At 44.6% G+C, this 23,651-nt stretch overlaps 1 protein-coding gene across 3 annotated transcripts in view; it reads left to right on the top strand.

Moving 5' to 3' along the window:
* GALNT16 (polypeptide N-acetylgalactosaminyltransferase 16) overlaps positions 1–23,651 on the top strand; it is a 72,745-nt gene that overhangs the window by 18,018 nt on the left and 31,076 nt on the right. For all 3 annotated transcript variants that reach the window (XM_063398730.1, XM_063398729.1, XM_063398731.1), the window contains exons 2-3: positions 18,069–18,244; positions 21,071–21,169. In XM_063398730.1, coding sequence (XP_063254800.1) covers positions 18,069–18,244; positions 21,071–21,169 — 275 coding nt within the window. The remainder of the gene's footprint in view (positions 1–18,068; positions 18,245–21,070; positions 21,170–23,651) is intronic.

Here is a 23,651-nt window from a genome sequence, read left to right as displayed (position 1 = left end):
CACACAGGTTAATGCAGTGCTCTGGGAAGAGATTGAAGGCGTGAAGGTGTGTAGGAAAACAGAGTGTGGGGACAGATGTTCTATATGTGCTTTTCTCACTTGCTCCTTCCCTACAAAATTTATCAGTCATTTGGAAATTGGCTCTGGCAGTATTGCTCTATATATTATAAGAGGAGGAGTCTGTTAAAGGCATATCTGATGGGTGAGGGAGTAAGTGTAGGATCGTTCATCTGTTAAGATGTCACCAGCTTAGAGATGAGGTAGTTCCTGCTCCCCAGCTCCAGCTGAGCACTGACTGGAGGACAGGGTGGAAAGATCCTGGCACTAGCGGCTCTCAGTTCAGCTCCGAGGACAGCTGGAGCAGTCTTGCTGGAATATCCTTGCAGTTTGAGCCACCGGGCTAAATACCTCCATAACTCAGAGAGTTAATATTAACCTATAGATAGAAAAGTCTGACAGCCTCTGACTCAGAACATCTAAGTGACACAGGATGGGAAGAGCTTGCAGGGGGCCTGGCAGGATGGATAAAGCAAGCCAATTTGGAGGGGAAGTATATTGCAAGTAGCAAGATAGGACCAGCTCTGTTTTCTTGTGCTTTTTCCCCCTGCTCTAGACTGCAGAAAACAGCAGCTATTTGACATCTCTGTAGACCTTCTTTACTTTCAGATGAGGAAAAAAGGGACAATATTTTTTTTAGGAAACCAAAGATACGGCTACATTCACAGCTTCTGAACTGAGTTGTCTGGGAGATTTGTACATGTTATTTGTGTGGGTATATACTGAAAGCCTTGAGGTTCTTGTTGCAGAGACTTTTTTCAGCACAGAGGATTTTTATCATCTTTGTACTTCTTTTCCTGTTTTGTTCAAAGTAGTAATTCAGATCTATTGTTTCTCCTACTCTTTGAGCGGTACAAACAAAATACTGGCAAGCCATTTGGACATCTGAGCAAAAGCACTGGAGATCAGAATGCCTCCCTGTATTTACCAAAAGAATTGACATACTTACCTAATAAGTTGCCAGACCTGATCAATTTGGCTAATACATTTCCATCCCCATCAAGCAGAGGTTTATCTTGAATACCTTTAGTTTAAAAGCCCCAGAGGCATCCTTCAGAAATGGATGATGGAGCAAGCAGCTCTAGGACCCAGCTGCCTTCATTCCTCACAAGCCTCACCTGTCTTGGGCACCCATAAACAGGATTTGGGGCATCTAAGAGCTGAGGACAAGCCAGGTTACCCTCCTGTGTGAGGGTGGGCTTGTTCAAGATGGGATCACTAGCACATATATCCTTTGATAGTCGCCAGTGGCTTGCAGTGGGTAGACCCCTCTTTTCCTGGAGGTGATCTCTGAGCCCTGCAGCAGAGACCCCACCAGTAAAAACTAGTGAAACACTTTCAACTCCATGGATTAAAACCACAATAAATGAGCATTTACTTGTGATTGCTATGAGAGTTGTAGTACCTCCACCCATGAGCTTTTAATGGATTTTTTTAGTGTTCCCAAGTTAACCAGCCTCCTTGAGATAGGTGTCTTTTCTCTTGACACCTATGAGTGTGTCTTAGACCTGGCACAGTAGGATTTGAGCTGTTGACACTGCTTAATGCAGAGACATAAATTGCTATTGCATTGCCTTCACCACGGTGCATGGTCTGTGTCAATTGCCTCTCTCAAAGGCAGCCATTTCTGAAGCAGTCTTTCTCGTATTACAATTTTGCCTTCAGTGAGGAAAATCACTTTTCTGCAATGAGATACATGATTTCTTCCCTAATCTGTGACTAAAGATCAGTGAACTTTTGAAAGATACCTTTCTACTGTCCTCTAATGAAATGATTCATTTTCTTGTTCTGCATGACTGACAGATACCTATCAATTCCAGGCCTTTAGTGTTGCAGTGTGCTGCCTGTGTTTAAGGAAAGATTATTCATTTGCAGGAACTGTACCAGGCAGTTACCCTCTGTGAACTGGCATACAGACATGGGTTGTGTGCAGTCCAAGTGCATTGGCAAGATAGGTGTGCAAAAATTGCTCCATTTTATGATGGACACACCTCACAAAGGTTTGATGGTGGGAGACAATTTTCTGTTGTTTAACTTCACTGGTTTCTAGTGAAGTGTGTTGCTAAGCTCTTCTGCTCCAGCAGCTTGGGGCATTGGTTGCTAAAGTGACAGCCTTCCAAAAATTACCCAAATGTACCAAGTGTATGACTTAAAAAATACAAAAGAAATCTTCTGGCAAAATAATATATTTTTTTCTGCTTCTGGGAGGATTCTCCTGTGGGTAGCCTTGATTCTGAATGTGACTACAGTTAGTTATATTTGAGGAGTAAATAGCTGTCACTCAACATTTTTGTCTTTTTCACAATCTTTGGAGTAGCCTGTAAATGGTATGCTGAAAAACAAGCTGTTGTCCAAGCTGTGTGTTGATATGGCAGGCCTGGAAAACAATCTTATGATAGTTGTTTTAAGGCTTCTGTAGATCACTTACCAGACCCTGAAGTAAACTCTAGCATTGAAGGAAAAGTTGGCTTTACATAATTTGTGCTGGTCTTGTAAGCTGCTTTTGGCTGAGCTGTTTGAAGAAGAAGCTGAAGGTGGATGCTCCTAAGAATCTGATGAGTGTTCTGAGAAAAGTTAATCACAAGAGGTCCCCAAGAGGCAAGAAGTGATGTGGTGCTGATCAGCGTGGGCAGGAAGCAACACCATGCTGGGTGCAGGCGTCAGGAATGGCTTTGGTGAATGAAGTGGGCAGAGCCCTGCAATCGCAGTGGGGCTGAGGCAGGAGCTGAGCATCTCCTCTCAGCACCCTGCTCCCAGGCAGGAGGCTCTGCCACATGCACAGCACGCTGTCAGGTTTCCTTCTCACATATCTGGGAACTGGCTCTGTGTGCATGATAAGGACTGAGCTTCAAAAAAACCCAAAAGCAACAAAACAAGCTAAAAAGTAGTGTGGTATTGCTATGGTAACAAACATCTAGAAATGCAGGCAGATCTTCTGTATTAACTGTAGGCTTGGGCTTTACAGCTTGTGCCCTGGTGGTTGCATATGCAATCAGAGACAGAAATGTGCTGTAAAGGGAAACAGCAGGAGGTTTATGACAGCCTGGGATCTTTCCAAATATGAGACCTACTGCTCCCTCTGCTTGAGGCAGGCTAGGAGCAGTTGCAGGCTGTTGGTGTGTGTCTGTCACTGCCCGTTTGCTACCCGTCCAGGCAACGAGAGATAAGCAGCCAAATTCATTCTGCAGCAACTGGAATATCCTGCAGTTTGAGTTTAAGAATAGCTTGGGTCCTTCATCAGACATTTGAAGGGCTTAGACTCATTGAAGGAAATGGGCATCATTTGCTGCTTCCAGCAGCACATTCAGTGGCAGGCCTGGGAGAAGGCAAAAGGAGTTCAGCTTCTTCTCTGGTGTGATGCCTATTTGTGTGTGCAGTAGTTCTGGGTTTTGCTTTGTTTTCATTCTTGTTTTCCATTTTTCCACTGTTTTGGGCAGTGTTAAAATCCTGCTAGAGGGAAGGTAGCGGTAGCAGAGCACATTGAGTTTCTGGCACAGATGGAGCAGGTCCTTCCACAGCATGCCTACGGCGTGGGGTTTCTTGGTAGCTTGGATAGCCATTTTCCTCTCCACAAGCACCCACTGGAAAAAACTGCAGGACTGGGCAATAGATCAGCAGAAGAAGGGAAGGAACTTCCAGAATGGCAATTACAGAGGTGTAGGGGACCCTGCTGTAACTATAGAGGCTGATGTTAGAAGAGGGAAAGACCTGTCCTGAGAAGGCCTGGCTTTGAAGAGGAGAAGACCTCAAAATGATGAAGATGATGAGGGAACTGGAGCATCTCTCTTGTGAGGAAATACTGAGAGCTGGGCCTGCTCAGCCTCTAGAAGAGATGACTGAGAGGGGACCTTTTCAGTCTTGAAGGGAGAGTGTCAGAGGGTGGAGCCAGGCTCTGCTCCGTGGTGCTGAGCAATAGGACAGGAGGCAATGGGCGGGAAATGATGCACCTAAAGATGAGGAGGAACTTCTGTCCTCTGTGGGTGACCATACACATGGAACAGATTGATCAGAGAGGCTGTGGAGTCTTCCTCACTGGAGAAATTCAAGAACCATCTGGACACAATCCTGTGCCATGTGCTCTAGGATGACCCTGCTTGAGCAGGGAAGTTGGACCAGATCACCCACTGTGGTCCCTTCTAACTCTACCCATTCTGTGATTCTGTGAAAATGCTGCCTCTTAAAAAAGAAAAGTCTTGCTCCCTACATCCCTCTCTTAGGGTGATCCTAGTAGGATCCTAGCATGTGTAAAGGAAGCTGCCTCTTGGAATGCAAAGATTTCTCTGGCTTAGTGCTGCTCTGGCTCCCTTTGGGATCAAGCTTCAGGCCTGACTATGATTTCAGGCTTCAAATTTTTTAAATCTACTGTGTGTGAGATATTGGTGGGGCCTTGCCACTTTTGGCATGCCACTTATTTCTGTTGTACTTTGCACATGATTGTAGGGAAGCAGAAGAAGAACTCCAGGGAGTTCAGTCTCCTGCATGAGGGCACACATTGGCATGTAATAATGTGCAGTCCAGTTAAAGCTTTTAGTGGACATGCATGGTAGAAGTAGCTCTGTATTGACACTTATAATTCAGGATTGCCCTTTTTGCTGAGTGCCTAACTCTACAAACTTAAATATACCTTTTTTATATTGGGTTGGGGAGGAAGGGACGAAAGAGAGAGCTGTAAGCTGAATGAGTGACTGCTGTATAAAGAGCTGTACATACTGACAGATCATGAGGAGTCCTTCACCAGTACATGTAACTTAAATATTTTAGTTAGGGAGAAAGATTGAAGAATGCTGTCCTGGCAGTTGGCTGGATTGTGAGCAGTGAATGCTAGTGGGCATGAGAGCTACTGTTCACGTTCTGGTTGCAGGGATCTCACTGGCAGCTGCCTTTGTGCTAATCAGAAATAAGATTTGAACAGTTAAGTCTGTTTTGTTCAGTACAAGGTGCTCTGCTAAAGAGTGTTGCTCTTTACTGACATATGGGTGTGTTACTGGTCCAACCACCTTCAGCACTGGCAGGGAGAAACTGCCTGGAATGGGGCATGGAGATGAATACACTGCCTGGGTTCCTTTGGTCCATGGTCTTGCCATGGTCAGATTCATACAGAATACTTCTTACATTCAACCACCTAAGGCAAGAAATGCTTATTCCCGACTGTGATGCAGAATTACAAGCTGATTTCTCTTTCTTATTAACCTTTTGTAATCTAAGGACAGGCCTCCTGCATCTTGTTGCCTACAACAGTCCCTTCAAGTTTTTGTGGGTTTTCAGGGTTTGGAGGTTTTTAAAGTTTATTTTGTCGTGTCTTTGATGCTTGCAACCACAGTTCTGCTTTTGGTTTTATGGATTTTTAAATTTTTTTAAATCTACTTTGAGCAAATCTCTCAGCACATTTCCTTTGTTCATATTTGTTCATTGCCCATATTTCTTTGTGGAGCCAGAAACACTGAAACCCAACAAGAGCAAGCCAGAAACGTGAAGAATGTCTCAACTTTTTTTTCTGTTTGGGAGAAAATGAGCTGTTTTACAGACTCCATACCTTGAACAAGCTGTTTTGCTTTTAATCTTTACATCATCAGCACAACCTCCAGCCAGAAATTTATACATTATTTGTCTTCTGGGTAATGAAGGCCATTAACAACATAGTTAAAATGATTTCTAAGCCATTTTCCAGAGCAAATAAAAGTTGTAAGAAAGGGAACCTTAGTGTGCTAAGCAGTTTAATTTTTTCAAAATTCTGAAAGATAGTGGGAAATTGGATTCTCTGTGAGTACCCCATGTTTGTTTCTCATTGTATTTTTGTTGTGGCTGAAATTCTGCTGGTGTCACTGGCAATTTTACCACTGAATTTAACTAGTAATTTACAGTCACTCAGACTTTTACATTGTGTTCTTCTGAACACAAACAAAGCCTGTGCACTTCATGCAGCTTTGTGTGGAGAGGAGAAGGCAGAACTCAGTGAGCAGTGCTCATCCTCATGAGCAACCCTGTGGGTTTCAGGGAGCTGTGGCAGGACTGGATGTGTCTATGTTTATTTTTCATTCATATTTAGGAAGGCTGCTGAAGGCCTGGGCAAGGTTTTTTGACCAGTGGCTTTTTGAAGCTGTTTTCTCTCTTTGGTGAAGGAGGTCTGTGTGGTGGAAAATGCACCTGCCCAGTGCTCCTCGAGGCCATGGGAGGTAAGTGAAGCTGTTGTGTTGCTCAGGGTTGTGAGTGGAGGTCACTCAATCCTACTGGTTATACTCAGCCATCATACTTTGGAGGAGGAGAATTTTTAAAAAAGCATCTGATGGATCTTGAGAAGGGAAAATTGTCTTCTCGACAGTACTGGTTATACTCACACAACACGCCTTGAGAAGCCAAAGGTTAGGATCACAGCCCCAGCTACCAGAAACAAAACCCCACATTTCTTGCTGTGATCCATACATGAACTTTGAAAAGTGAAATGTTGCTCACAGAGTAGAAACTACTAAGCTGCCGACTGGGTGAGCTGGGTGGCCAGGAGAGGAGTCTGGTATGTCAGGAGTGCAGTTTTTGGGTGAGAGGGAAGTGGACTTGGTTGCATGACTCTGGGAGCTTTTTAAAAACGGAATTCGGACAAAATTTCATTAGTTGAATATGTGGAGAAAAATGCCAGACATAGCTTTTCATAAATGAACTCAAAACCAGCAGCTTCCAAAATCTGTCTGATCAGATTTATGGTTAAGTCAGGCCAAAAGAAACAGGTATAGCCCAAGGTTTCTGCAGTGGTGTTATTGCTGACTGTAAACCATTGAAACATTACTTGATTTGAAAATCAAATTCTGTGTTCTTTACCTTCTGCCCTTTGAATTTCTAGATACCCAGCTTTTTCTTTTTTGCAACTATGACAACAAAAATCTATCCTATCCGTGGAAAAGCTGTGAGTTCTCCTAACAACATAACCCAGGTTATGTTTTTACACACAAAAAACCCCTTGTGTTGTGTTACAAGATGTTTTTACAATACAGAACATTGAGCATTGTGTGTGCAGAATCAGATTATGCCCTTTGTATTGGACAGGGATTGATTGAGTAGTGGATTTTAGAGATCCTCACTATCACTGACTTGGTTTTGCTGCAGTTTGCACCTGCAGAAGGGGTTGTGTGAGGGACTGCAGCACTTTGTGCATGGGTGGAACTGTATTTCCATGAGCAGTGGTTGTGGAAATACCTGTCCTGGGTGTATTTTTGTGATGCTTCGGTGGTTCTGCTCTTCCTTATGTGCCCAGCTCTTTCCTGGTTGACAGTGACTAAATGGCAGAGCCAAGGGGCTGTGGAGGGGGCCTCTATTATTAGTGTGATTGAAGTCTAGAATGACAGAGGATAGCATAACCCAGGTGTTTTTCATATTTGAAGTTTTGCGTGATTCTTCATTGGTATGCATCCTTGATTAAATTTGCTGTTGGGGAGGTGAATTTAATGCCTTTGCAAATGGAGACCCAAACAAAAGCAGAGTGCAGCTCTGAGGGTTTTGTCACATTGATTGCTAAGTCCTGAAATTGGAGCAGTGCAGTAACTGAAAAATTAATCAATTAAAATGGAATATCATTTGGCTCCTAAACAAAATGGCAATGGCCCGATAGTCTCAAATCTTCACGGACGAATAGGCAGTGAGTTTTTCCACTATTAGAAAACAATGTTGCATGCTGCAGGGCTGAATGCCTAGCAGAGAAGATGTCAGAGTGAAGAAGGTCTTATACAAAGGGTCTCATTTTGTAATAAATCATGGATATATATGTACCATCGCTATTGTCACTACAGAAGGAACGTCAGTACAGTCTTTGGCAGTGGATCTCATAGCTTCAAGCCTCCAAAATACAACTTTACATTGTGAGCTGAAGGTCATTCTTGAAATTCTCTAAGAAACCAGGTCATGACTCAGCAGCGACATGAGGAGCTATATTAAGTCATTCTGCTAAATGTCACTTTGGTTGTTGGTTTAGAGACAATTTGCATTTTCATATTTGACCTGTCTGACTCCCAAACAATACGTCCTGCCTAAAGCCTTTCTCTGTGGTGTTCAAAAGCTAATGTGAGGAGGAGCTGCGTGCAGCATTGTGGCAAATTACTCGACTCTCTTCAGGGGTTATCTCCTGGGAAGACAAGGTTCGTGCAGGCTCTGGGGCTGTGGGCCAGCCCCCAGCAGCAGCATGGTACTGGCCCCAGCTGGCACAAAGGCAGGAAGGAGGGTGGCTCCATCTGCAGGTGCTTCTCACCTGCCTGGTGCAGCCACCTGTGAGAGGTGTGGCAGGATCAGTCGGTTGATTAACATGGGGAGAGAGGAGAGAGTTGGTGCAGAATTGGTTTATATTTAAAATCATGACTGTTTGAGCAAGACCTGCTAACAAAAACGCTTTAGGGAAAAATCTTTCCTTGTTGGAAGACAGGGAGAAATTCCCACCTCCTGCTGTGGGGCTGGCTATGTCCCTGGTGGGGATGTGAAATGTCTTGAGGTGTCCCTTTGTCTTCCTGGCTCGTCTGTGGATGTGCACAGTATTTTTGTGAGTGTGAATGTTGGCTAGTTGCAAAACTGCACTATTTTATTCTTAATCTTCTAATCTCCATTTAAAGCTTTAACTCTTGAGGATGAATGATTAAAAAGGCACTTTAGCTTCCTTTCTCTAGCCTTAGCAAAAAGCCTTTACAGCGTCATCTTGAAGGCAAAGAAAATGAGCCCCAAGCTTAACATAATTAAATACTTTAATGCTTTGGGTGAGTGATGCCCGCTTCTCAGTGCCAGCTGCCCTCTGCTCATCTCTTAGATAACCAGTTCACTGCTTACTCCTTTAGCAGCTTATGAGGCCTGAAGTTGCTTTCTCCTTTTCTGTGAAAATATCTGTGGCGGCATCTGTCACTCCAGACAGCTGTGATTCCCTGGGAGGAGAGGACGGAATGTAGGTCACTCGAGTTCAAAGGGAATAGATTAGTACATCAGCAGGGCAGGCACATACCCAGGTTGTGTCTGTGCAGACAGCGTAGGTGGAGGAGTGGGCAGGGAGAGATGCAGTTTATGTGACTGATGATTTATGAAGACATGGACCCCCCTCATCTGAACTGTCTTGTTGGCTTTTTGGCTGTTACCAGGTGGCCACGGGGGCATCATCTTGATACAGAATGCTGTATGCCAGTCTGTCTTGATACAGGTGCTATAAATCAGGGTTCAGGTAACACCCACGTGGCCGCTGAGTGTCTAACAGTTAGAAGACAAATAACAGAATATTGTTTCTTTGTCTTGTTTTCCTAGTTCAAAATCACTGGGAAACCAGAGGCATTCTTTGCATATTTAAATGTCTATGAAGACAGGGATATTTTTCCAAAAGAAAAAATTCGTCTTCACATAGCACCTTTTATACTCTGAAGGACCCCAAAACACACTTTTAAAAATTATGTAGGTATGACCTTTAGCACAGCAATATTCCTACATACAGTAAGTAACCTGGATGGCTTTTGCTGAGATTTCCTGTGTGGTACTAAACAGATGTCTGAGTGCAGACAGCGTCATGTCCCTGTGATCCTCTTCTCTGTGCAAAACCTTCATACCCAGAGGCGCTGTGTCCCCAGCTACCTGCTGGGATCTCTTTCTGACAGTGCTGCTGCTTTGGTGTGGGTGCCAGCATGAACAGCCTCGTCCCTTAAGTATTCAAAGAGTGTGCTGTCCTGTCTGTCTTCTCCCTGACACCAGATGTTGTTATGGATATTTATGGATCCAGGGAAATGTGCTTGGAAAACAAGTGCTGTTTCAGGGAACAGCAACCCTACAGACCTCACACTCCCCTCTTGTGCTGGTAGTCAGCGATTTTGAAAACCATCCACTCACTATTTCTCATGGGGTTTTTCACACTGTTTTTTCTCCTGGAGTGGAATACAACAGCATAAAGGTTTCTATGAGCAAAAGTGGCAGTGTTCATGTTGCACCAAAGTTTGCTGAATAGGGAACAAATGGCATTATTCCAGGGTATGAGATAAAGACTGAACAAACATAGAAGCCAGATGTATGCGAGTGTGGACATGTGGGTGTTTATACAGAATCAATGTATGTAAATATCATAAATATATTAAATCAAAAAATTATATTGTACAGTTTCATAATAGACATCTGTGTGCATTAGACTCCAAAACGAGGGAAGGAAAGCACCTTGGCAACTGCATTACCTCATCTGGGGTCTGAATTTCTATGGTTCTGAGCCGCCTCATTTCCTCCAAGCTGTTTGGAATAGAGTGCCCTCAGGCATCTGTCTTGGAAGCCCTTTTTGCTTCCATTGCTTTGTTTTATTCAACACTCCTGAAAACAAAAGACCTGAAGGATACCTTAGGGCATCATTTCCTCTCCCTCCAGTTATGGGCTATGTCTTCCTGCTCTGAGCAACTGGACTAGAACAGTTCAGGGTCTAACCCTTGTTAACTGCTGAAAGTCTTTTCAGGATTGAACAGCTGGGTCAAAGATGGACATACTTGACAGAAGTCATCTCCTTATGCTATATGTTATATCTATATATACTATATCTGCCTTGGCCAGCAGCAGAGCAGGATAAACAGTACTATTGGGCACCTGTCACATGAGAGGTTGTATAATAAATTCCAACTTGTCAGTTTATCATTCTACAATGAATATACATCAGGACTGTATGCAGAGGGGAATCCAAGTTGGCAGGGTTTAAGCATTGATTGTAAATCTAGGTGGGCATGGAGAGAGGTTAGTTGGTGTGGAAGCCAGTCACTGTGTGTGGAAGTAACTTCTTTGCACACAGTGTGGTGCTGAGCTTGTAACCAGCACAGCCGCAAGTACCCCCTGCTCTTTGGGGCTGCTGTTTGCAGAATGAATGGCACTGATGTGTGCTGTAGTGCTGGCACTTGCACACTCTGTATTGCTTTTGGCTGTCCTCCAGCTGTCACCCTATGCTGCATTGCATATCCTTGAGAGCTGGGCAAAATGATCCAGCCATGCTTCCTGGAAGCATCTCTTCCCTCCTGTAGACAAGGACATGCAGGATCCGGATGAAATATTACGGGAAGGATGCTTCTCCACAGAGATACTAAAGAGATAGCTAAGTAGGATCATTAGGCAGAGGCCACATGGCTGCCTCAAAAGCAGGACTGCGAGTCCTTACACATGAAAGCAAAGAGTTGGGAGTGTAGTAGGGCAGGCACCACCCTTCTGTGTGCTGAGGAGTTGGATGAGGGTATCAGAGAACAACTGCTCATGATAGAGGCAGTAATTTAATTACTCAAGGGGGTTTTTTTTCTGCTCTCACTGTAAACTTCCCACACACAGTTTTGCTCTCTTGTGTTGCTTTCTTCCCTTAAACTACCCAAAAGACCAGCTGTCAAACCATGGCAAGTCTGCTTGAAGATTAGTGACCAAACCTTGTCCATCAACACACTGTTGTGACCTGTAGGTCAGCAACATCCTGTTTCTAAATTCTTCACACCAACAACCCATGTCTGCTTGTGGCAGACATCATAGTTAGCCTGTTCACCTAATCCATGCTGTAGGCAGTACCAGGGAATACATTGTGCCATCTTCTGCATCTCTTGGAGGAGGGTCTGAAAGTTGCATCCAAAAATTGCCGGTTGTGGGGAGAACATTGCTGGGAAAACAGAACACAGAAATGTAGTTGTTTCTCCTTTCTTATCTTGTACAGAATTTCCACCTTTGTGGGTCAGATTCTTGAGGGCCCTTTCCTTGTCAACAACTACATGTCTGGCAAAACTGTGAGGGATGAAAAGAAGAACAAAATAGAAAATACTTGGTGGAATGGTGTGACTTTCTAGTCATGAGGCAGGCATAGAGAGAAAGGGCTTCTCAGGGCAAAACTAGAAGAGAATTGAGATGCAAGTCTTGCAGAGCTGACAGGGAATTGCTTCTGCATGCACAGAAGGCAATAAATGCGCAGAGACTATGGAAAAGAATAGAGAGGTGGAGAGGCACTTTGGGCAAGCATCAGTACTGGAAAGCAAATCCCAGCAGATAACCTCTGTTTCTCACTTTCGCCATCCCATGGCAACTACAGCTCTGTCCCAGGGCCTGGAGAGGCCCTGTGAGCTGGTGACCATGGGCTCTTCTCAGAGGGTGTTGGTAATAGCCCCTGCTGGGCGTCCACTGCTGGTCTCCAGTTTGGAACTGGCAGCAGGCCTCAAGATTGCTCAGTGTGAATGGCAGTAGAAATTCTTTTGGTGGCCAGTTAGGTGCCATGGGAGCTGATCAAGTTGCTTTACTCTTTCCATTCTGTTGCTCCAGTTTATGCAAGCTACAAATGAAACATTCGAATTGGTCTCTGGGCTCTGCTGTGAGCACTTGCACTTCTCAAAGAACGGTGATGGTTCTATTTAACTGTGGTAATTTTTATTAAAATTTCATACTAGAAGTTCCATAAGTGCATGGTTCCCAAACCACATTTAAAATGCTTTACACAGTTTAACAAAGCATGAATAAAATAAGCCCTGTGCTGTCAGGCACAGGCTTTTGTCTCTGAGGACTAGGAACAGTATTTTGGAGAACTGTACAGCTATTTCATGAGACACAACAAAAGCCACGTGCGCACTGGGATTCCTAGTGCGGACTGGAAATGCAACACACCCTCTAAAGCAAATGTTTTTGGCAACAGGCATGTAGCTCATGTGATCTTGCAGGTTCAGCCCATAGAGAGTAGAATTTTTGGGGAGCTGCTGCAGCTCTCAGTCCTGCCCTGTGATCTGTGCCAGCATATGGGTTACAGAGCTGAGCAGAACCTGTCTCTGTAGCTTCCCTAAGCTCTGCTGTGCTTCCCAGCATCTCACTGCTGGTGCTTCTGCTGTGCTGGCTTGTCCTCTCTGGCACTTTTCTTCAGGCCACTGGGACAGTGTGTGGAGCATGTGGAGTGAGCCTGCAGAGAAATGTCACACTAGGCAGGCCTCAACAGCACCAGTGGGGTTTGCAGAGGTGAACTGGCTCTTACCTTTGTTCTGAGGGATGAGGATTTGCATAGCCAGCAAGTTTGTATCTCAGTATGATGGGTTGATATGGGCATTAAACCAGTTCAGAGGAATCTGCTGGGGGGAGTTGGATGCGCAGAGCTGGCTGGGAGGGAGGTGCTGGCAGGGTTGGGGGACATGGCAATGCCAGTGAGTGAGGCTGTGGTAGCGAGGTGAATTGAAGGGGGGCCTCAAGAGGGAAGAAGGTTTGGTGAAGTTGTTACTCCCTGGCTTGCTTTGTGTCCATATTGGTCGATTAGACCTTCCTGGTCAGTTAGGTCTTCCATGCAAATACACTTGGTGAGGACGGCTTGGAATTGAAGCTTTTCACTTCTGGAGTTTGACAGAGCTGAGGCAAGTGTGAAAATGAGCTTAAAACAAAGGAGAAGCGTGGCACCCCCTGCTCCCTTTGTTGTACTGGCACTAAACGCTTGTAAGAAGTGCGAGAGCTGCAAAGTAAATGTCCTGTCACATAAAACTGCCGCTGGACTAATTTCACAGTAACTGTAAGATGATGAGTTGCACTTACCTTTGAGAGTTTTACATACCTTACTCTAATTAAGTAGTGATTCCTCATGACCCCTGGAGTATTGTTATTCTTTTCAAATTTGGCCAAGCCTGCTGTTAAAAAAATGTACCTTGGGACGCTGAATTCCCTAGCTGTGGTTTTAGTGGCTGTTAGCACGATGTGGTGGCTGGTGTGCCTGTGTCTGATGGCAGACTATGACAGTGCACAGAGATGAATGGCACTGTCTCTATTATAGTCTTGCTATTTCACAAGGAATCAGGCCTAGAGGAATATCCCTGTGCTAGTTGAGAAATGAGGCTCTCAAGTTTTCATAGACGTGCATAGCATTAATTCCTTTACCTTAATCCCTTGCTTACAAAGTTAATTTTGCTATTTAAATAGCTTTTGGTCTCTTGAACCATGTCAAAACACAAATCAGAACATGCTTTCAACAGGAGAAGAGCACCTGAGTCCATTCTGTCACTGAAAGGAAAAATCATATGTGAAAATGAGAAATGGTGAAACCAGATTAGAAGGTTTACAGTATTACCTGAAATTTTGATATGTGGATTTTTTGGAGGTCTCAGCAATGTTTGGGACAAAACCTAATTTGTGCAAACTGTTTGCTAATCCCTAGTCTAGACACTCACATTTCCAGTGTGTATTCATCTTTATTTCTGCTTTTATATAACTTTTTTTTTTTCTTTGATCTATTTAGCGAGCATCAGTCATAAGGAACTGGACTCTTCTGCTCCCCTAACTCATGCTTGTAGTTCCAGCCCTAAGCATGGGGATACAGGGTGTGTAACTACATAAAGGACCTAGGGGTACGAACTGTCCTGGTGGTAGGGTAAGTGTCTTGACTCTGCACTCAGCTGTATATAGTGTGCCTTTAATATACTAAAGCTAATATCTGTTTATATTGACTTCTTCCTGAAGTGAGAGGTGTTAAGGTGCAGAGACAGGAAGAGGTGAGTAGACATTAGTCTGCCCTTCTCACAGGGTTTGGCAGGGTTTCATAGAGAACCTGTACCGTTCCTGTCAAGTATCATTTGACTTCACAGCAATAAACGTCCTGTGGTGCAACATCTACGTTCTAGGAATATCATCTGTTAAAGCAAGTCAGTCCTTAAGGATAAGCTTTATATTTGCTTTGTCAGGCTAGTTCATAGCTGTCGAGGCTCCACTCAGGATTGTGTTTGCTCTGCTTTTTTAATCTGACTTTGCTGTCGTGCAGTTTGTAATGAGCTGTAATGTCTAGGGCTTTCTGAGGAGTTGCTACCGTGCTCTCTGCCATGTTTTGTGTCAGCACAGACTTGGTGAACTGTAAAAGGTCTGCAGTGCCCTTGCTGAATTGCTTTTACTGGTTTTTCCATGTATTTTCCATGTGTTGAGATAATTTTGAATTCTAATCCTGTTAGCCAATGAGTCTGACATTTTTTCTGGATTTCCTGTGGATTTGACAAACATACTGTGTCTGAGTAGCCAAGGTATTTATGAAAATGCTGGATCCAGAACAAAGTCCTAAGACATGCTCTTACCCCTCTGCTCTGACAGTGAACAGCTAATAATTATGCTCTGCCAGTAGCTTTCCAACCAGTTTCACACATTCTGCAGTAGTTTCACCCAGATTATTATTTTTCTAGCTTGCTAATGACAGCATCTTAACAGCCCCTACTAAAAACATTACCAAAGTCATGCTGTATCTGTCTCTTGCTTCTCCATACCCTTGAGCCTGATTACTCCATCACAAAAGAAAATTAGATTGGTCTGACATGACTTGGTCTTGACAAATCTCAGTTAGCTCTTATTTATTACCTTGTTATCTTCTTGGTGCTCACAGATGGATGTTTGGTTACTTGTTGATTATCTATTGATTTGCTGCCTTTCTGGAAGCTGAAGCCAGGCTCTCCTAGCTATCATCCTCTGAATCCTCCCTTTTCCAGTTTGAAGAGAGCACAGAGAGATGCCATCTGAGATAAAACTGCAAGTGGGACTTAACTCTTAACTGACAATCCTTTCCCAGTGCTCGTTTACCACTTTTTGATGTGGAAGTAATGTGAGAACTATGGTATCTAGAAGAATTACCCCTGATAGTTCAAGTTGAAATATGTTGTGGCTTTTAGAGCAATAAAGGACCTTTCTGTCCCTGCCCCCAGGGTCTCTCAACCCCTGCTCCAGTGGTCCTTTGTAAAATGTCTCCTAAAGATATGTTGTCAATTCCAGCATTTTCGAGTATGTTCCTGGGCAACATAAACCAAAACCAGCTGTTGCTTTTATGGGAGGAGCAAGAGATAAGTATCAAAGGGCAGAGTGACTGCAAAATATTTGAAGTTGTCTGATAAGCTGGGCTTCTGCTTCAAATCAGCGTTGTTTTCTAGGGCAAAAGGAAAAAGAGAAATGGAAGCTGAGTTTGACAAAACTCCTTGTATTATTTAAGGAAAGAAAACATTTCCGTTTTAGAGGTATGAAAGTAATTATTTTCTCATCATACTGAAAATACAGGTTCAAGGGAGATTGTAGGCAGCAGGCTGTGCAACCAGCCATAAAAGTAGCCAAGATGTTCCTGTAAGCCAGCGCCATGCCCAAGTGATGTGGTGGCTGCAAGGGGCAGAGGGGATGGCAGCAGCATCCCTGGAGAAGGGGTGGCAGAGCAGGGCACTCTGCCGGGAGGAGCAGAGGCAGACTCACCCACTGGAGTGTGCCTGTGTGTGTCCTACACAAGGGCAGATCCATAAACATTGGTTCGGTTGTGCAGTGGCTGAAGGAATTTCTCAATGTTGAAAATAATAGCTCTTTTAGTTTTTTTCCCCATGAAAAGATGTTTGCCTCATTCTTGTATGGTGGGAAAGGAAAATCTTAGCATCAGGCTAACTTTGGCTGTATAAGGCATAATTTTATGGGCCACCTTCATTTTTTTTTTCTGGCTTAATTCATCTTCTCTCCAAATGGAATAGTCCTAACCTCTAATTTTTATTCATCCTCCAGTAACTTCCTTCCAGGTTCAGATTTGACAAATCTAGTGCTCTGGCCATGGCTGCTGAGCTGTCACTGATTTCATATAAATGCTCACGATGGTTTCAGTTCTCTCTGTCCCATTTGCTGTGCACTCAATTTGCCACATTTCCCATCTCGGCAGACGGAGTGCAGAGTTTCATTTGAGCTGTCCACGGGGATGCTCAGATCTGTAGCCTGAGTGGTCACGGTTCATTTGAAATCCATCAATGTACATCAGTGGTTCAATTTATTTTTTCTAATGTTCATTGTCTTGCACTTCTCTATGCTGAATTTCATTTGCCATCATCTTATCTGACTGTCTGGTTCTGCTAGGGCTGTCTGCACTGAGGGGTAGCCCTTGTCAGAGAAAGTTGCAGAGATGAATGTTCCTCTAAGCACTCTCCTGCTTAAGGAATTTGCTGTGATGTTGCTGGGTCTCTTGAATTCTTTCCCAACCCACTAGGATGGCTCAACCAACATGCTGAGTGATACTGGGGACCATTCTCTGGTCTCTTGCCTACTGTATCTCCTAAAAGGAGACCTTTAGCAGAGGGAGAAACATGATCAAGCCTAGTATTGGAGAGTATCCAAGCTATTTTACATAAAAGGATCTCAAGATCTGGGGGTTATCTAGTGCGCTGAATGAGATGTGTAGGTGCTGGTGTCTGCCTCTTGCAGCAGTTTTAGGGAGCTCTAGCACTCCCTTGCAAGGCTCGGAGTAATTTGTCTTTTTCATTATTTGGTCTATCAAATGGCTACCACAGACAATTTGTTAAACTACTTTTATTGTACAAACAGTCTTGATTGCTTTATAAGCAAATATTTTTAGAGTTTGTAGGTTGTTTCCAAACAGAATCATGTACCTAAGAGAGGGCCAGAGCTGTGCCTGTACTCCCTCCTGATAACCCTAATGAATGGTTTTCAGGTGCTGATATTGTACTTACTCTGTGGCTAAGGAAAGTTAGAGGAAAACTAGGAGAGGAGAGGGGTGGCCCTGGTCTTTTAACTCTTGTGGGGTACTGGGGACAGTCATATGCAGCTTTCAGCTGTATCAGGGACATCTGTGAGACTGGGCAAGTCTGAGCAAGGCTCAGCAGGGCACCATTAAATCAGCTGCCTCTGTGTTTGTATGTGGTAGTGATTGTTGAAAGGCTGAAACTGCTTTTCCTCAAAATACGGTGTCCCAGCCGCCTTGGCTGGAGACTGCTCTCAGACACTCATTGCCTGGAAGGATTTCCAAATGCCTGCAGTCTCACACATTCTGTGTAACAGGTGCTAGAGGGAATTTGGCTCTGCCTGAGCTATCAGGAAGAGCAGCTTTCATCCCAAGCTCAGTCAGGAAGGATAGCAAACCTGCAACTTTCCTCAGAGATGGCGATTTTAACACCCTATCTGTGAGGACTCCTGCTTTCCTTTCCAAGCTCTTGCCTATCCTGCCTTCCCCCATACCTGACCAATGTGTGGCAGTGTCCGAACTTATACCTCTGTGGGAATGTGGGCTGGCCGCTCTCCCTGACGCTGTGATGCTTTCTCTGCTCCAGATGACGAGGGCCCCCCAGGGAGAGAGGAACGGCCGGCGGGGTTTTGACGAGAAGGCCTACTTGTCCCCCAAGGTGCTGAAGGCCGGAGAAGACCCCTACCGCCAACACGCCTTTAACCAGCTGGAGAGCGACAAACTCAGCAGCGACCGGCCCGTCCGGGACACCAGGCACTACAGGTACCCGCAGCCCCTGTCCTGGCCCTGGCTGTGCTCCGGCGTCGGGCTGCAGTGTTGGCACGGGATATTCTGGGTTTTTCTTTGCCAGCTGTGGTGCACTGTTTCACTCAATTTCATGGTTCATCTGGAAAGGTCTCAAATGCTCAGAGAACCTTGACTAATTCAGTCCCAGCTTGAGACTTTTCTAACATCTCTTTTTCCAGGTCCAAACATCATCTTGTTTTAGCACAGACCCTCCACTTCAGTTCGGATTGCTCATTGCAGTTGTTTTTTGCCCAACTGCTCCCACACTCACGGCTTCCCTCAGTGTCCTTCTGTCCTGGCTGCAAAGTACACCTTTGCTGCAGCCTTGCTTGACTCTGGTGTTCCTCATCTGCTGTGTCCTGGCTGTCTGAAGCTGGTTTGGTGCTTCTTTCCAGCCTGAACATCACTGCATGAGGGCTGCTGGGGCAGGGATGAAACTAACATGCAAATACAGTGTTTCGTGTCTTGCAAAGTGCTTGTTGTTCTGTCCTTGTTTCACTGAGGTTGTATTTACTCTGCTGAAAAAAATCATCCTTAAATTGCTGATAGTGCTTGGGTAACTATTTTGTAGTTTCTGGAGTAAAAAAAGGTAATGCTTTGGTACAAAAAGGTTCTTGAAAACTGTAGGTTTAATAGTAATAGGATAGTGTACAATAGTCTGTTTCAGTCGTAGACTCTAGCTAGAACTGTCTGTGGTTCTAGGTATGGTAGGGTTGCAAAGCAACATTTCACAGCTGCTGGGAGCAGGAAACCAGGCATCTAACTTGACTGAGATTGTGAAAAGAATGCCAGGAGACATGGAGCTTTGTGAGCCTGCCAGCACTGACAGCCCTCAGAGTGCTTTTTGAAGGCAAGCAGTCAGGACAATTGTTGGATCCAAGTGTTGTGCTGCTGTTCTCCAGCACAGTATTTGGGACTGGCTTCCTAGTGACTCAGAGGCAATGGTGCCATGTTCTGTGTTGCTGACAAGTCTCCTTGCCATGCAGAATTGCTGTTTTCTGTTAATCTGCTGTCATGTTCTGGCCTAAACCCAGCTCACTTCAAAGGTGAATTATTGTTTATTTTGATCTATGATAGCATGCAGAGCATGCTTTTTGTGAAGAGCCTCATCTGTGCACTTCAGTCAGAGGAACAAAATATAGGATTCCCTGCAAATGTATAGTAATTTCAGACCCAGCTTTTCAAGGATATCCTTGAATAATGGAGAGTCCAAAGTAGTAAATAATCAGAACAAATAACCTATTTCCATGTTTCTCCCCTTTACAGGGAGCAATTTGGGAATGAGCAATCTGTGTTTCACTATCTTATGTTATAACAACATTGGAATAGTTGCTGAGATGGCAACTCAGGATGAGGACTTCAGCTGATTCAAGCTAGATTGTGGACCTGGCTCTTTGTTTAAGGAATGGGGAGAGTCTGTAAATCACTAACATATCAATTTTTCTTCAGGCAGCCAAGCCAGAGCATGGACATACTTGACTTCACATCCTACAAGCTCCTTCTGACTTTGCATGTAGCTGTTTCTCTGATCCAAAGCAAAGAGAGGGTCAGCTTTCAACCACACACCTTGTCCTTGTTCTCTGTGATGCTGTAGTAATGCTGAAATATTGGGAAAACTTCCCCAAATAACACATACATCAGCCTCTTCTGCTGTTCCACTTCCTGATTCCTTAATACATTTTGTATGCATTACATCATGGAGTTATTTTGAAACAATAATGAATATGGTTGGTCTCAGGTCTGTTCTCATGTTGTTCACTTTATCAGGTTTCTCTATATGTTTGAAAATTGCTGTGTGAAGTTGCTGTCTCCTTAATAAAACACTGCAATGAAAAAGTCATAAACCAGTAGGATTGAAAGTGATGATAAAACCAGTAACAGTTTAGCAATAGTTATGAAAGAATAATATAATTGTGGAAGTAAAAGTGGGTCTAAGAAACGAATTGTATTCCCTCTTGGGATGGAGATTCAGTCTATGCAAAGCCTTGAGCTGGTAAAAGTAGGTGTGGTTTCTTCATCAGGCAGGAAATTAGAGCAGACTGACTGCAGTTTGGCTCTGTCTGGAAGTTAGAAAGGCAGACACTTTGGAGGAGCAGGTAAGCCCAAATCAGCTGTGCTTAGCATCTGCCAGAACTGGATTCAGGACTCACATTTGTGAGTTGTTCCCCTCACAGAAACTTTGTTCTCCACAGGGAGAAGCAGCCTGGTGCAAGCTAATCCTTGGTTCTGAGTGTGAGAATGTATGTATGTACCTAACATTACAAAGTCAGATGAGAAGATAGAAAGAATTGCTCTTCATTGCCAGCAGGTCCATTACTGTTGAGCCTCAGCAACTCTCCAGCACAGATCACAGAACTAGCTAGTGTTTTCCTTTCTGTGAAGTTTGTCCAAAGAATCTGAAGTGCTTTATACAGCAATGCCTGGGTGTACCAGCTTCATGTATCCTTAGCTTGTCTATGTCCTGTACATGAATAAACAAAATTTTATGTGAATCACAGGTAAATCCAGGGACTAGAATCCATGACTGAAACTTACTTCACTATAAAACCCACATGGCCTCCTTAGCATGTAGCTTTTTGAGTTTAGGATCATGGCCTCCAAACGTTGCTTTTCAATAGGCACAGTTCTTTTTAAGCTCTGCCAGCCTTGGTGCAGGGGCTGCTGAGGTCTCCCCCGCTGCAGCTCAACTGTGCTGATTCTGATTTGAGCATGACACTCTGTTTTTAGAACTTCCAGGTACAGTGCTGCAGTGGCTGCTGCTGGGTAATGTTTGGCTGACACTTCTGCTCTCCCATGCTGCAGGTGCACTTCTGTGCGCTATGACCCTGACTTGCCAGCCACCAGCCTCATCATCACCTTCCACAACGAGGCGCGATCCACCCTGCTCCGCACGGTGAAGAGGTGAGCTCAGCGGGCTGCCAGGTGGATGGGAGTCTGGGAGTGCCCGCTGGAAAATCAGGCATTTGGCAGCAGCCAGACAAGCGGGGTGGCTGCAATTCCCCAGTGACAGCGTCCTGCTCTCAGCTGGCCCAGCGGGACAGGCCAGAGCTTGGATTTGCACTGTGGGCGTATCTGCAAGTGCAGAGCGTATGTGCAGTGAGCCACTGCACGGCTCCAGTCGGAATCCTGGGCAGCAGGAAAGGGCAGCTGGCCCTGCACCCACGGGTGAGAACAGTGTGAGCTTGGCTGGGAAGAGGGAGGGGGGACCAAAGAGAACACTGTGCATTGCTAGGTACAGCAGAGGGGTGCAGGCTTGGGAGGGACTGTGTTCCATAAGCAGAAATAAGGAGCCAGCTCCCAGCTAGGGCACATGTTAGAGGTGCTGAGGCTGGCTCGGTGCGGGCAGGAGCGGAGCTTGCAGGTCTCTCAAGCACAAAGTGTGGAACGAGTCTTGGAGACTGAGTCCTTGCACAGGGTCTCTCGCTGGTAAACTGTTGCTGAACCTGCTGGCCACCAGGTGCTCCCTGGGGCTTTGCACACAGCTCCTGCTGAGCCTGCAGGACACTTGCTGTCTTGTGCCAGTGTCTCCTCATATCTGAGTATTAGCATGGCCAAATCTAGCTAAGTAAATAGTGGCATAGGGTCTGTCAGCAACCCCAAATAGATGGAGGCTTGCAGTCATCTGTACCACAAAGTGATGTTCCAGCTGTTCCTTCACTGCCCTCTTCTATCACCCCACAAAACCCAGAGAGGCTCTTCTTCTTTTAGTTCCCACAGAAAAAAATGCTCTCTGACTTCTCTAACTTATTAAGTAATTTCTCAAAGGGTCTCTGAAGCCTGCAAGCAGGCCCAGGAACAGCCTGTAGAAGCTGAAGGGAGAGGGAATTGTCTGTGTATCTTTTGAGCTGATGGTATCACTGACAGGAATGCATTATTCATCATTGCCACTTCTTCCCTTGACAGTCCTGTGGACTTAAAGAAATATGCTATGTGAATAACGAACAGGCTTTTTCAAATTGGCTTCATGTCTAGAGGGCTAGGTTTCTGCCACCAAGTTTGGTGCTACTGTGTTTCCAGAGACCTGTATATATTACATTGACACATTTTGCCTTTTTAGTTCTATAATTTTCTTTTCGTTTGAACCATACAATGAGTTCTACAGAGTCACTGTCCAGAAAATGGGCAGACTTGTTTGGAATCATGGTGGTGCTAGGGCAGATGGAGGAGATTTCTGCCTTTTCAGTCACAGATCAGACAGTCAAGTCATGGCTCCACTGCTAGAGGAGGCATAGGCATAAGTCTGACTTACAGGTTGACACTGATGTTATAGAGGGATTTGACAGAGCTCTTCAGGGGCTCTTCTGTAACCTGAGAGTCCCATCTTTCAGCAAAACTCATCTGAATGTGCCAGGCTGAATTACTGCTGTGAGTGTAATTGTTGCTCCAGTCACATACACAGTCAGTGCACCAGTCCTATGTAATTACTTTGCATCCCTGGCACTTTGGGATAAGTCAAGTATCAAAGGGACAGGACTGTTCTGTTCTGTTGGGTTTATGACCTGGCTGTGAGTCTGCTGAGGACCACAGTGATATTAAGCATCAGGAAGCATGTAATTACACTGCCTGCTTACCTGCTGACTAGCCAGGCTTGCAGCTTGTCATTATTTCTATATCTGCAAAAGCTTTCTTAAACCAGGTAGAGCATGATTATTTGGATAATTAGAATGAACCATTTGAGATGCAGCTGGTGAAAGTTAAATATGATTCCACTGTTATTAGGGGCCTTTTCCCAAGTTCAGTTATAATGATTGCACTGTGGAGGTGCTATAAGAAAAATGGGTGTGAAGGAGGAAAACTGATGGAAATGAGCAGCACTAAAAGCAAAATTTTCTGGTCTGAAAACATTTTTAGAGGCCTAATCCTTTGAGGTGAGTAGAATATGTATTACCAGTTGAAATTTTCATATGTGAGGTCTTTGCAAGTGTGGCTTTTGTGTGTCTGAATTTGGGCACTCAAAAACCAGCCATAAGACTTTGGGAAATTCTAAAATGAAGTACATGAAAATGGTACTGGGATTGAACTGATCTTAAACCCAAAGGGACCCCAAATGCGCTCCCCTGAGTACTGGCTTACTGCAAGGTAACTCAGTGAAGTGGCAATGCTGGTACCAAAAGTTCTTGGGAAGTGACCCAGGGATGATACTCCTGCATCACAGGCTTACTTCAGGGTGATCTAAACCTGGCAGCTCCAGGGGCCAGATCCTGGTCTGCACACCCTTCTTGCTAACCTCACATGCACATATGAACACGTGGACTTAAACACCTCTGGCAGCTCAGCAGTTGCCTACTTCTCTCTCCTGTCTCTGGAATCTCTGCTGTTGGGTGGAAGCAACAGGAATGATGTGATGTTATTGTTCCTTGAGAATGAGAGAAATGTTTGTGTA

The sequence above is a fragment of the Prinia subflava genome, chromosome 5 (genome assembly GCF_021018805.1).
Source record: "Prinia subflava isolate CZ2003 ecotype Zambia chromosome 5, Cam_Psub_1.2, whole genome shotgun sequence".
Taxonomy (NCBI): domain Eukaryota; kingdom Metazoa; phylum Chordata; class Aves; order Passeriformes; family Cisticolidae; genus Prinia; species Prinia subflava.
The sequence above is the reverse complement of the archived record's forward strand: the minus strand, read 5'-3'. Positions and strand labels throughout refer to the sequence as shown.